The 15,321-nt window shown below is 37.6% G+C and overlaps 2 protein-coding genes across 2 annotated transcripts; one reads left to right on the top strand and one right to left on the bottom strand.

Annotated features, from left to right (window-relative positions):
• Nucleotides 1-5,946: 5,946 nt before the first annotated feature.
• On the bottom strand, nucleotides 5,947-8,546 carry nup88 (nucleoporin 88). The gene has a single exon (XM_042514315.2). It carries the CDS (start codon nucleotides 8,500-8,502, stop codon nucleotides 6,361-6,363), a length of 2,142 nt encoding a protein of 713 aa, XP_042370249.1. The 5' UTR covers nucleotides 8,503-8,546; the 3' UTR covers nucleotides 5,947-6,360.
• Nucleotides 8,547-8,885: 339 nt separating this feature from the next.
• Nucleotides 8,886-13,487, top strand: psmd8 (proteasome 26S subunit, non-ATPase 8). The gene is made up of 7 exons (XM_042486613.2): nucleotides 8,886-9,080; nucleotides 10,235-10,307; nucleotides 10,436-10,538; nucleotides 10,632-10,797; nucleotides 11,295-11,395; nucleotides 11,921-12,032; nucleotides 12,614-13,487. Exons 1-7 carry the CDS (start codon nucleotides 8,901-8,903, stop codon nucleotides 12,749-12,751), a joined length of 873 nt encoding a protein of 290 aa, XP_042342547.2. The 5' UTR covers nucleotides 8,886-8,900; the 3' UTR covers nucleotides 12,752-13,487.
• Nucleotides 13,488-15,321: the final 1,834 nt, after the last annotated feature.

Raw genomic sequence — 15,321 nt, 5'->3', positions numbered from 1 at the left:
TGTTGGAGAAATGGTACAGACATGTACCTTTCCTCAGTTTGATACTGATATGTACCCTTTCAACCTAGAAAAGGTACATTATCGTATCTTATCAACTATGACCCCGATGGTACATCAACAGCAGTTGTACCTTAAAAACCATGAATGTACCCCAACCGTACCCCTTTTTCTGACAGTGTAGTATGGTAGTATGGGTACTGGAATGCACAGACAGCTTATGGTGAAAACCAAAAAGAACCGAAGCCCTAAGTGCTTGAAGTGCTGACTATGTAGTAGCTCCATCTCTCTGACATCATCACAAATACTGACATGCCTAGGTCCTGTGTGTCAATGTGTGTATTTTTAGTGTATCTGTGTATGTATGGATTACAAGAGTGAAAAAACTGAATTTCCCCATTGAGGGATCAGTAATCAAAAATATATTATTGTATCAATATTGATTCAAACTAAAAAATATAGAAGCGTAATAGAAAGTCATGGCATGGAGGCCAACCGCAAATACGTGACAGTAAAATAAAATAAAAACACTATACATCTTATGTGAGAGGCAAGAGAGATAAGCCAGAGACAGAGATAAATATAGATATAGTTGGAAAGATGAGGGAAAGATACTGTAGGGTGATATATGGCGGGACAGTCATGGCACAGTGGCCATTAAAGATAACCAAACAAAAATGCCAGCACAGTGGCTATGACAGATAATTAAACAGATTGGTCGGCACGGCGGCCAACCAAAAACACCACACAAACATGAAAAATAAAAATGGCACTTACTTTTTGTAGACCTTGCTGGGCAGTGATAGCTAAGTCTGCAGGGACTTGACGTGGAAACTGGAGGATGGTGCCCTTGAGCAAGGCACTGAAGCTCTAACTGCTTGGAGCTCTGAGTATGTGTCAGCTTCATCAGTCTAACATCTCCCTGCAACTAATGCATGTCTATAGGCCCTGTGTGTGTGTATAAATAATAATAACAAAGTGTTATTTTCAGTTTCAACAATTATTGCATCATATAGGTCTAAAGTAATAGATCCAAGCAGCTAGACAACAGATAGTCATGGCACGGCAGCTGTGAGAGATAATCAAACCAACCAAACACAACACAAACTGCCACCTCAGCATTATATCTAGCATTTTTGTCAAAGTTATTATTCTTATTCTGTGACAACTTAACATTACGTGAGTTGTTTCATAAAAGTTCTATGTATTTTTGGACTTTTTATTTATAAAACAAAAAAATGTTCTTATCATTTTTGCAATTATGAATGCAAAACTTTGAGGCTCAATATCTCAAAACCACTCAGAACGCAGATAGAAACTCATAATTCTACAACTGCAAAATGTAAATGACACTTATATCTCACAGCAGATAGAGAGACAGAGAGGTGATATAGAGAGATAGTCAGGGCACTGAGTCCATGAATAGATAAAGAGGGATGAGGAATAGAGATAGACAGATAGACAGAGAGAAAGAGAGGTAAAACCAGAGATAAGGGATGGTAACAGAGATGAGAGATGGATAGTCACGGCACGGCAGACACGATCAATAATCAAACAGATCGGTCAGCATGGCGACCAACCAAAACAACAACACAGACTTAAAGAAAATAAAAATGGCCTTTACTATTCGTAGATCTAGTTTGGCGGCAGTAGCTCAGTCTGGTGTGGGAACCAGAGGGTATTGTGTTGGAGTCCAGAAGTCAAGCACAGACCATGTTACAGAGTGTGGACTGGTAGAAAGACAAAGAATAAGGAGATATAGAAGGATAGTCATGGCACAGCGGCCAAAAACAGAACTCAGACATAAGACATAAGGCCCATTCGCACAGGACTATTATTACCTCATGTTTTGTCAAAATCACCCCCTCCCCCCATCTTACTTTATGGAGTGCATTCTCACAGGATAAGCGATGGCTATGTTTTACCCAAATTTAATGTATAATCATAAATTCATGGTTGATAATGAGGTTGGGTTTTTTTTCTCTCTCAACTGATAAAGAAGTACTTATAAAACATCTATCTATATAACAAAAAAATGTGTCTATTTAAAACTATGTACAATTAAAAAAAAACCTAATACCAACTAAGGCCTTATTTTTAGATTAATTAATCCAATGCCTTTTAAGGCTTTTCTTTCCTGGCACACCGAGGCAATATGCACGTTCATGAGCAGGTTGTAGTATTTCTTCCATCGTGTTATATAGCCTCCTGAATAATGTCTTTTTTTTCTTCTTCTTGTTTTTTTTCAAATGGCTGTTGTTCCCCTTTAAGGCAGAATTTATGCAGAGCTGTTGTTGTACTGTATAGCATTAAATTGCAGGTATAGCTAATGAAGTGACCATGCAGCTTGCATCCTCACTTACACTGAAGGTCAAATTTCAGTACTTACAGCAACTAGATTGCCAATAATGGATTTCATCTGCAGACTGGAAGAAAAAACATTGGTCCAAGATGTTTAAAAAAACTGAGAATTTCGGTGTCATTCAAATCTATATTTTATATATAGTGTGATTAACGTGCACTTAAAACAGCTTGTTATGTTAACTTCATCACATGTTGCTACCAGCCTTTGTTACGTTACAACCAGAAGACTCATGTCCTGTCTGTGGGCAGGACATGAGTCTTCTGGTTGAGACTTTAATCCTTTCTCATCTCATCCTCCTTTTTTTTTTTTTTTTTTTTTTATATAAATGTAATGTTTTTCAATTCATGTTTTCAATAATTGTAATATCACTTGTGATTTTGCCTTAAACATGTAATCTGTTATGATGACTTGAACTATGTTATTAGTTTTTTGTTTTTTTTTAACTTTAACAGAGAAATTCTTAATCCATAAAAAAAACATTTTTAGGTTCACACCCCTTTTTAAATCTTTACTGGGTGGATTTAAACTCAACACTTTACTCTCCTTGCAAAAGCTTCTTTGACACAATACTAATAATATCTTCCTGACCAGGCTTATTTCCCTACCACCTTAAAAGCACAGATTAAAATAGCTAATATTAGCTAACTGTTAAGAAGTTACTTTACATTGACAGGTTTCATTTGGAAACAAAGGCTTGGTAGCATTTACGTTTAATTGGTTAATCTTAATTCATAAAACCCCAACATCAGTTTATCACCAATTTTAAGTGAACCTCACCTTATCCGCAAATGTTTAATTTACAATTGAGTGTGTGGAATTTGAGAGTGATTCTGGTTTGTTAGCATGGTAACAGTAGCCTACCTTGAGAGTTCCCTCCTTTTGTTCCACCATTAGCTAATGCTTCTTTAAAGTTACATTAGCTCGTTAGCTAGCTATCTGCCGTTAGCTTACCCATCAAGCAAACTCATGTCAGTGGTACTGAAGTTAGCAAAAACAGTTTCAAATTGTCCAATATATACTTGTTTTCCAATCACAGAGAAACTAATTTCACCACAGTATAACATTATAGCTTCAAATCAAACAGTAATACAGCTAAAAGAAAAAAATAATACCGCTTTTTTTTTAAATCACAATAATGACCACAAAAATGTTGGAAGATTTCTGAAATACTCACCAAATTAGGATTCCTTTAGAGTGTTAGGGGTCCAGAAAGTTCCAGAAAGTTTATAGTCCACCACGCTAACGTCCAGAAAGTTAAGAGTCAGCCGAGCTAAGGGTCCAGGAAGATCCATAAAGTTAAGGATTGGAACGTTCAAAATCTGGCGGTCCATAGCATGCGCTATCCCTTTCACTGACATGCGCAGTAGGCGGGGTCAGTCAAAATTACTGGGCAGTTCATTTGTCCCATAAACACACACACACACACACACACACACACACACACACACACACACACACACACACACACACACACACACACACACACACACACACCTGGATATAAATGTAAAACATTGGATTTGACCAAAAGGAAGCTATAGTGGTCATCCTAAGAATGTCCATAAGCTGTGTGTATATTTATATTGTATACTTAAGTATTTATACAGCAATCAAAATGCTCAGAAAACTTCCACATTTGCTGTATGAGACCGTATTTTCATTGCTGTATTTATATAAATGAGGACAAAAACAGAAATTCTAAACATAGACCACTTTTCAGTGTCTTTTTCACAGGCTGAATTAGAATAAGAACAGACAGTCTACACCTAGACTAATTTTCAATGTCTTTTATTGGGCTAAATTAGGGCCAAGTCAAACAGTCTAAACATAGACCAATTTTTAACTTCTTTTTTGGGGCTAAATTAGGACCAAGTATCAAAGTATTGTAATTTACTGTATTGCCTTCTGTGAGATATTTATATAAGCCCAGTTTCTAACTTTTTTAATGGTGCAAATTAATAAAAAAAAATAGAAAATAAAATAAAAGTCAGATGGTCTAAACACAGTCCAATTGTCAACGTCAATTTTTGGGCTAAATAAGGACAAGTCAGACCAGTTTTGAAAGTCTTTTTGGGGGCTAAATTAAGCCAACCAGATTTAGCCAAAAAAAAAAAACGTCTAAATGTCATCTGGTGCTCAATAGGTAGTCCTGTGAGAATAGGACTTTAGATAAAATAAAAACGACACTAACTCTTTGTAGATCTTGCGTGGACGGCAGTAACTAAGCTGCTGTGTGCTCAAATATTAGCTTCCACTTAGCTGAAAATGTACAAAGTAGCTACATGTTTTGCTTATGTAGAAAACCAGCATAATATACTTGCTGACACAGAGTAAAAGATGAAGAAAATATTTAATTACTATCAAGCATTGCGTCTTACTAACTAGTTGATAACATCGTCCAGCTTAGACCACGTTACAGAGTGTGGACTGGTAGCAGGAGAGGTGCCAGTTTACCACCTTGACACTGCTGAGGTGCCCTTGGGTAAAGCACCAAAGCTCTAACTGCTTGAATCTCTGACTATGTGTCAGCTCCATCACTCTGACATCGCTCTACATTTAACGCATATAGGTCTATAGGTCCTGTGTGTGCGTGTGTGTGTGCCCACATACATCCGTAAACAGGATTGGACCCTGAAAAATCCAGAATCATGACATCTATCTTTACAATATTCATGAAATATACAGTATGATAGGTATCTTATAGGATATGTATACAGACAGTATCAAGATGTATATACAACTAATGAGATATTTTCAAAATATCTATGGATATGTCAGAGATAAAATTGTAGATCTTTCAGGCTAGCTGTAAGCTCCTTTGTTCTTTGTACGATTTTTGGGGTAAGGGACACCTAACATTGTATTTCCAACAGATTATACTATAGATAAATATCACATTAGCATCTTTGACAAATTAGTTTAATGTTAAACATGTAATCCCTAACATGCTTGTGTAAAGGTCTGTAGTCGACATAGATAATTCAATTTTTGGGATAGCTGATACAGTACTGCAGATTCGTGAATATGTCAGATATCTTTGTATCTGCAGTTGCCTGAAAATCTGTTGATGGTATTTTTCCAGATCTGCAATCTTTGTGATATACAAATCTGGTAACCCTAACGGATATGTCACAGATATCATATGCGGAAAACATCATATTTATGGATCTGCTATGGATCAGATCTTCCAAGATACTCTCTGAAAAAAAAAATCCAAAAGACTCTATTTATAATTACTATATTATATATTTAAAATCATGTTAGATTTTTTTAAAAATACATTTCTATTTTATAATATCAGCACTTATTTCCAGCCATTGTCTTGTTTGCTTTTACTGTCCTCCTCTTGGCTTCTTTACAGGTAATTTTCTTGTAACTTTTGATTAATTTCTTGCTAATATTTGGGCCATGTCTTCTCAAGGTGCTTTGTTTTTGGAAGAAATCAAACCAATTTGCCCAGATTCCAAAGGATTAACCTCCCTTTTCTGCTCTTTAAAAAAAAAAAAAAAATAGTTAAATCAATCTGTATAGAATTCCCCTTTTTCATAGTAATTAGATGATTGAATGTGTAACAAAACAGTAAGGACAGAGAACTTTAAATTTTATTATTGATCCAAAAAAACAAAAATCAATCGGGTTGAAAATCTCAAAATAGTTGCATTTTTTCTGCCTATACATCCATACATATTCTGCCACTGACCAAATCACTAACTCAACATTAACATTAAACGTGAAAACATGGAGGTAAACCTATTATAACCCTATTAAGAGACAAACTTAGTATGAAAGGTAAAGTTATATCTGTGTATATAAAATATATTTCACTTGAAAAAAAAAACCAACATTCCACACAGGGCACATCAACTTGTGACTAAAGCACTCGTTCCCGCTTCTCACCAAATGTCACAAAAAGGCAGATTTAATCACTGTGGTCAAAAGAGCATTTGAATTATTTCCCCCAATCGTTTAAAGTACATTTTTACTGTTTTCTGCAGTGCTTAGAAACTGAAATGATTTTTGATGTCTTTGATCTGTTTCATCATGTCACCGATTTGCTGTCCCTGTTCTCTGAGGACATCCTGTACAACCTTCTTCTGGTGGGCGTTGAGTGAGACTGTCGTTCTGGCTGCGGGTACGTCTTTGTCCACTTGCGTCTTCTGGTACTCCATCTTCATGTTCACCTGTTTGATGCAGTTGTCCAGGTGTTTGAGTTGATCGCTGATGATCTGCAGCTCCTTCTTCATATCCTTTTCACTGTTTGACAGTATGGGCAGTTGGCTTTGAAGGCTGCTCAGCACTTTTTTAACCCTGCTCATGATGGTTTCCTGGCGATACTTTGCATCTTCGTACTTATCAGCCAACCTCTCTGCAGCCTCTCTCAGACTCTTCCTCTCCTCCCTGCACAGAGTCATCTCCTCCAGCTGCTTGTTCTTCTGACCTGTCAGGAGTTTAACCCTCCTCTGCATCTCCTCACGGGCCATGTCCTGCTTGAGAATGTACTCCTCACTGAAGACCTGCGTGGCTCTGCTGAGGAGCTGCAGACACTCAGAGGGTGGCGGTGATGTGTCCTTGTCTCCTGCTTTCAGTACGAGAGGGTTGGTGGAGCTGCGTGCCAGGATGTTGCGAATGTGCTGCTCAAAAGAGTCGTCAGCCAGCCCGCGCAGAGGGGAGCTACCAGAGCCTGGACCTGGATGGGAACAGAGCAGGGGAGGAGAGGGAGGGCGGATGGAGCTCAGCAGGGGCAGCAAGATGCACTCATAGGTACTGGTGATGCAAATCATGGTGGCACCCAAGGAAAGGTCAGACACAATCAAAAAGCCACGGACTGGAGCTGACTGGCTGGTATGGAGCGGTCTGGTACAAAGAATGTGCTCTACTATACAGCGCTTCTCAGCAGCCAGTTCCTGGATACTGTCCTTATCCTCCTCGCCAGACTGGAGGAACTTCTGCAGCTTGTTGACCCATATTAGCCCCACACTGTGCACCCCAGCTTCATGGGTGCAATGATACCTGTGCTGGCACAAGGGGTCTCTGTGCAGTCTGATTGGGCAGGTGAAATCAAAATCTTGAGGCTCCTCATCCTCTCCGGTGGCTACTTTGAGGGTAAGCTCCAGCTCTACACACTCAAATACATAGAGAGCTGGCACGGCCTCTGTGGTCCACTTCTCCACTGCTTCTTCCTCCTCTTCAGACTCCAAGACCACACAGTGATACAACGTGCCTGTCTCTGTGGCGATGACCAGGATACTGGGCACACAGGGAAGGCAGAGAATGGCACAAGCATCATAACCATAGTTATCCTCTGCTGCAGGATACATTGGGAGGGGTCCAACAGGTTTAGTTACACTCACACCGTTTGCCTGGCTCGTGTAGCTCACATAGGTCTCCCCGTTTTCATAGAGGATGTACAGAGGGTAGACAAGCTGTTCTTTGGACCTCTGTGCTGCCAAATGTCGAAGTGGGGGCGAAATCGGCCCAAAGTCAAACGCGACTGCTATCTCACCAAGAGATGCTGCGTAGGAGCGGACCGGAGGATGGCTGCTGCTGTCATCTTCAGACTGTGACAGTGACAGGACTTTGGCTGGAGTTTGGGGCAACTTCAAGCCGTAAAACCTGATGGTGTTGTCGGAAGTGAGCAGCACCAAGTGTGGCTCGTCGGTCTCGCTCGGGTACCAAGCCGCCTGCCGTAGACTCACAGACGGGGAGCTGGTGAAGAAGCGCTCCGCCACCGGGATGGTCCTGCAGTTGATTTCGCTCCGTCCGCCCTCAAACTCGGACCTCTTGCCCCACCTTTGAGGAAGCTCCAGTACCGAGACCCCCCGCTGCCCGATGAGTGCGACGTGGTGCTGAGTTGGACTTAACAACACTTGGTTCAACTCGAAGAGAGGAGGGTTGATGCACAGCAAGGTCTGGTACTTCCCGCTACTCTCATCCGTGTTTAACTGTCGTAAGTTGGTCGTGTAAAACACGCGGTCCGTATCGTCCCACACGAACAAGTCCCCTCCCAAACAAAAGGTGAGATTTTTAGCGATCCCCTTTTCATTTGTAGTGGTTTCTGTATCCAACTTATCTCGTATTTTTTGGAAAATATTATGGTTTGGTAAATCATTCAACCACCGCTCCGTGCCGAAAGCCGCCATCTTGATCCGCCTTCTGTCTCCCTCTTCTTCTTCTTCTTCTTCCTCTTCTTCTTCTTCTTTTTTCTTGCAGCCCAGGCGGAGCATCATCGCCACCCACTGTTATGTTGCAGTATTTTTTTTTATATATATATATTTGTTATTTGTCCAGTAATTCCTAGGTAAAATAAGACATGCTTTAAAACCAGCGTTCCGGAGCTATTTGCAAATATTTATTAAAAGGTTTGGCTGAGGAGAGGTACTTCACATGTGTAGGTGTCAAAAACAGGTGCTCTTTGGGATCAAAGACAAAAATGACTGAAAGGGGGGATAGATTAGACTATTTCTGTCGTCTATCAGCCAATAAATAAATAAATAGATACATACATAAATAAACGCCTTTATTTCGTTCCCAAGGAACCATGGCAACAGGAGCACTTCACGACAGTCATTTACCGTATTCCGGTGGCCTGTGTCGTGTATTTTGCCGAATCACCATGGCGTTGAAAGAGACCTCAGGTCTTTATGAGACACTCAAAACGGAGTGGAACAAGAAAAACCCAAACCTGAGTAAATGTGGAGAACTTCTGAGCAAACTCAAGGTGAAGTCGCACATCGATTTGTATATTTTAATGTATTTGTTTGACTCAACTCAGGAACACTCAATTATGTAGAAGCGTCAGCGCTGTTAGCAAATGTAGCTAGTCTGCTAATGTAGCTTAACCATGCTAACGGTGTGTGTAGAGTGTTTATTAGGTAAACTTTTGACACTTAACGCTACCGTGATATTTGTTGGGCTGACAACTTTGAGTTTGTATGTGTTTGCTAAGTTACACATTTGCGTTTGGCTGATAATATAGTTAAATCACTTTCGGAAGACAGGAAATAGTCAGAGATGCTAACGTTGATGTACCTTTGGCCAATGCATTGTCAAACTAGTTTCAACCTGGAATTGACACCCCAGTCACAAATTCGAACTAAAGATAATGAAGACGACTTTCAGCTTATTTATGTCTCTAACGTCCCTAAGCTTTTACTTTTTATTTATCTTTTTTGTTTTTGTTTTTTTTACAGCTCCTCTGTAGAATATCTGTTATATAGCACATAAATGGCAGCGTCAAAATATACCTTTAAGTAAAGTAGTCATGAAGAAAGAACATTATGTTATAGCATCTATAAGAGCTATATGTTGTAGTTCTTGATTATTGATTTATTAATATGTACATCACTTAAATATAGTAGCTGGTATTTTTTAAATACATTATATAGCTTACTGTTGGAAAGCTGATATGTAATAATTAATTTGATGTAAAATTTATGTTAATAGTCAAGATCTGTAAAGTAACTAATAAATACATTTTAAAAAAACCAAATGCAGTGAAGTTAAACAACATTTGCCTCAAAAAATGTAGTCAAGTATAAGTTGGCATTAAATGTGAATAGTTGAGTAAATTGCAAGTACCTAAAGATTTACAAAACTTTAGTAAATGTATTCAGTTACAATCCACCACGGGGTAAATTTCCCTGAAGTCTAGTTACCTTTAACTGAGTACCTCTATGTGTCTTGTGCATTAGAAGAATGTAAAAAGACATTGCCTTTTGTCATTCAGTTTCAGTTTTTTTAAGTGTGCTTTATAAATCTATGGTCAGGATTAGTGTCTGTTTAGATTATTAAACAATTAAGACAACATAAATTACACATTAAATTTGAAATTTTGTTGAAAATGACTCCAAACTTTTTTTTTTTTTTTAACAGGTTTCATTACTGGAGCTGAACTTCTTACCTACCAGTGGGTCAGCGCTTACCAAGCAGCAGCTCATTTTAGCTCGTGAGTATAAATGGCAAATCAAACTGACATACAATATTCATATTAATCGTGGATTATTGTCTGGTAATGTATCAATTAAATTCTAAAGAATTTATCCCTAGTAAGACAGCTCTTTGACTGTGTTTCAGGTGATGTCCTTGAAATCGGAGCCTTGTGGAGTATCCGCAAGAAGGACATTCCATCATTTGAGAGATACATGGCCCAGCTAAAATGTTACTACTTTGATTACAAGTAATGTCACCTTTTTGTCTTTTATGTGTATTTATGGGAATTTGTTACACAGGGTTCTTCTAACATGGCTCTTTTTTTACCTTTATTATCAAGGGATGAACTGCCTGAAGCTGCCTACATGCACCAGTTACTTGGACTGAACCTGCTCTTCCTGCTCTCACAGAACCGTGTGTCTGAGTTTCACACAGAACTTGAGAGACTGAGTGCACGAGATATTCAGACCAATGTATACATCAGGCACCCAGTGTCCCTAGAGCAGGTGCTGCAATTTACCTATTAACAAAGAACAAATTCAGGGTTTGATTTTGTATTGTTGTTCTGCTGTGACTAGGTATCAAGGGGAGAATGTTAATATTTGTTCATCCAGTTATTAATTTGTACCCCCCAATGAATATTTTTACATTTTTGCTTAAGTATGAATTGGTTGTTGGTTGTCCAGTCAATCCGAGAGGAGCACTTAGAAGATTTGTGGCAGGCTAGCAGCTGTATTTTGGTTTAGTGGTGCCCCTAAATTACTCAATTAATTTCTTCAAATGATCACATTCTCTCAATGATCATATTCACTTATTTTGATTTTGGCCTCAGATACACAGATTTGTTATTCATGACATATATCACAAATTAATAATTAAAAAGTCTAAATTTTTAATTTAGTTGGAACAAATAATAAAACATTTCCCCTGGATAAATGCCGGGCACTGTGAAATTCTCTGTTTACATATTCTATAACTGTGTATCCTTTCCTGGCCTTTTCAGTACTTGATGGAAGGAAGCTACAACAAGGTATTTCTTGCCAAAGGCAACATCCCTGCCGAGAGCTACACCTTTTTTATAGATATTCTGCTCGACACAATTCGGTAAGAATCAGTATGGTAACCATGTCTGTTATCATTTCTTCACTCGTTTCATTGATATGGTCCTTTTCATGTGCTTTTAACCAATGCTGTTCATTATTTCCTTTGAAATTAATTTGTATATTTTGGTTCAAGTCCCAGTGCATCTTGTTTTAAATTTTGCTTATGTAATACTATAGCTGTGGAAAATGCTGGCGTATGTCATGATCAGTTGACAGTTAATTAAATCCATTCTAAATTCGTGAAAAGGTATAGTAAGATGCAAGTAACCATAGCAACAAAACTGATGGTTTATGCTATGAACAACACATTGACCAGGGCAAATGTAAAATGGGTGACAATTCAAGTATATTGTCCTTTTTTCTTTCCATAGGTAATTGGTAAGGTGTCTTGATATAGAAAATTATAAACTCTGCTAAGCAAATCTGAGCTAATCTATTAAATCTTGAGCACGGCTCAAGATCAGACAATAAAATGACATCGTCTTTTAAAGAGAACGTCAACTAAAACTGTGCTTTTCAATTGCAGTGATGAGATCGCAGGTTGTATAGAGAAGGCATATGAGCAGATCCAGTTCAACGAAGCCACTCGTGTGCTTTTCTTCAGTTCCCCAAATAAGATGACAGAGTATGCCAACAAGGTAGGTATATTTTTATTTGGAAAACAAACTTAAATTTAGTGTCAGATTATAAGTAGTAGGCAGAGATCACATGAAGAAATCATTTTTGAATAGTTTTTTAATATTATTTTTATTTTGAAGTTGCATTTAAGGAAAGAAGAAAAAAAGGTCATCATGACTTGGTACTGAAAACACAACAACAATATATATATATATTTATATACATATGTACATTTTGTTAACATTTCACTTGTGACAATTCTATTAGAAAGGCTTCTACATACTTTATCTTTTTAAGATTGAGAAGATGTTTGTGCACATTAACAGTACTTTGCAGCGGCAGAACTGAAAATGCATGTGATTTTTACAAATGTGAAAAATAGTTACGATAACAACTTGTCAGGAGTTTAAAACAAGGCCAACAGCATCTATTAAGCTCTCTAATATTTAGTATTTAAATATACTGAAGCTCATAAAACCGTTAGTGTCAGTGTTAAAAGCATCTAGGCATTGACTAGAACTGCAGATAACATACTGTTCAGCTGTTAGCTGTTCCTGTTTTTCTTTTGTTTTAATTTCTGAATTTGTTCATGTCATTTCAGAGGGGATGGAGTCTGAGCCCAGATTACTATTACTCTTTCACCAGTCAGCAGCAGCGGACAGAGGAGGTGACCATCCCCTCTACGGAGCTGGCACAGCAGGTCATCGAATATGCACGACAGCTTGAAATGATTGTGTAATCCGCCCCCAGGAACACACTCAGCCATGTACAGACACACACCGCTGATCCTGTGTACATCCAGTCAGCTCAAATGCAGTTTGCTTGAGGCATTTGACTTCATTAATTGACAGAGTGGTTGATTTGTTGCCCAAACCTCGAAAATCATTTATTTTTCCTGTATTCCACTTATGTGCAGGTCCTTCTTTTTTAAAAGATCTGGAACAAAACGTTTAGTTTCACAGGTGACAAGTCTATTCAGCAATAGCTACACATCTACCTTTTATTAAAGACATTCAAGGGGTTCAGTGTCACAGTTTAATATTTTACCCAATATGCCATCTGAACAACATTGAAAACTGAGCTTTTTAGGGGTTATTCTCAGCTGGTGACCGAAAAACAATGACTTCAAGTCTAGCTACTACGTCTAATACTCCTTGGGTCTCAGCTCTTTTACAGCCACAGTAAAGTTAATTACAATCACCACCCTGTGACTTTGCTCGCCAGTGTCGCACAAAAATATCAACTCAGCATTTTCCCCCCAATTTAAGCAAACTCTTTTTGTATACAAAGTTAATTTTCTCCATAGTAGAGCTCCCAGAAATGTATTGCCCTTGCTTTGTATCTTAGCAACTGACTGAATTGACACTGAAGTTTGTGAGTGTTTTCTAAATGGAAATTCCTCTTCCTCTCTAGATGGTTTGTAATCCAGTTGATATTAAATCTTTGTCTGCAATAAACAATTCCAAAAAAATGAACTTTTTGAATGGCTGTGGATTCCAGTGTTTTTACACTACAGTTCTAACTTTATGGGAAGGCAAGTCATTTTAAGGAACTAATTAATTTACAAAATGCGAGTCATTAATATAACAAACATTTTGAATGTTTTCTGTAATAGATGAGAATGTTCTCCCTTCTCTGTTTTTCTCAGTGCTATGCAAGCTACGAGTCTTGCTGTGGTGATTCAAAGAATCCAATGCAGATGGTTTAGGCATCAGTTATTATAGTTTTAGTTTTTTCATGAGTTTATATTTTGTTTTCAACTCAGTTTAGTTCCAGTTAGTTTTTAGAGTGGGTTTGCTTGTTTCAGTTTAGTTTTTATTATCTATGTGTTTTTATTAGTTTCCATATTATTATTTTGAAATCATGATATTGGGGTGTATTTGTTAGGGGCAAGATTTAATAAGTTCAGCAAAGTTATAACAATACTATTGCAACACACATGAGCAGACATGCGTCATTGCCTCCTCATGCTTCTGTTGACAAATTTGATCAAATTCACAAGATTTAACCAAAACACTTCCTGTATATTTTTCTTATTTTTTCTCTCTCTCTCTCTCTGGTAATATTCTATGTTTTTCTCATGTAAAGTAATCCCATGAAAATACCAAAACCACCAATGACAAATATGGTCTGTCCAACCTCTGATATAGCATATCTCCCTGTCATAGAGCTCCATTGTTCAACTGTTGAAAACTCATTAGGGAGCCACAGCATTGTGCTGGTTAACATGTCCCTTTATTACCTCAAACCACAGCCACTGTAGTTTATTTTGAGTCAGTCCCACAAATGCCCTCTTCACGGGTTTTGTTTGAGTAATAGTTTATAAAAAAAACTGCAGTGTCCTGTTGTCTTAAAGTAGTAAAATGTATTAATATAGTCTTTCTGTGCTTATTTTTTAAAGATTTCTAATACTGTCTAAATTTTGGATGTATTGTAAATTTGAAAAAATCGCATACCCATTTAAGAAATGAACCACTGATTACGCTAAACTTGAGCAAAAACTATCAGTACTGTATCAGATTTAAAAGTTTGGTATCACCCACCCCTAGTATGTCACTACTATCACATTTGTATTTGATCATTTTCAGTAAACTCTGTTCAGGGACAGTACGAGACAAGTCCTTGTGTGTTATTTTGTGCAACTTGTATCAACTAGCTAAATAGGCTTGTCTGGGATTTGAGCCATCGACCTCTCGCATTCTAAGCAAGAATCACACCCTAAGACTGACAAGCCAAGAGTTTGCATATTAAATCAAAAGTTTACAAGACTGTGGCAAACTTTGTACGTATTGCTCAGGAGTTGCTGAAATTTGAGCAATTACTTTACATGACTTTAAACCCACTGTGCACTATGACTTAAGATTTTATGCTGTAAACTTATAGTAGTGGCCTTTAAGGTCCTGTACTGTAAATTCTGACACATTGATCTTACTTAAAATAACATTGGAAACCAATTGCCTTGAAAATAAATATAACTATAAATCTTAGTTTATGTTTACTTTATATCTAAGTGTTAAGTTTACCTGAAATGTAGCCGTATTGACTTAATTTTGTGAAGTTGTTGCAACTTAAAAATGACAAGTGAAATTACCTAGTTAGTCTGACTTAATCTGAACATGACAAAGAGGATTTTGCCAGTGAGGAAGTTCAAAGATTTTCAAGTTTTGTTTTTATATTAAAGAAAGTACAAATATATTCAACTGGCAGAATACAGATATCTAGCACAGTAAACTTGGTTTACTGAAGTTGCTAAAACTTAGAAAGATTGATTTAATTAAACTTATCATTTTTAAGTTGCAGCAACTTCAC

The sequence above is a fragment of the Plectropomus leopardus genome, chromosome 6 (assembly GCF_026936395.1).
Source record: "Plectropomus leopardus strain MGB_pleo_1.0 chromosome 6, ASM2693639v1, whole genome shotgun sequence".
Taxonomy (NCBI): domain Eukaryota; kingdom Metazoa; phylum Chordata; class Actinopteri; order Perciformes; family Serranidae; genus Plectropomus; species Plectropomus leopardus.
This window is presented reverse-complemented; position numbering and strand designations above follow the sequence as displayed.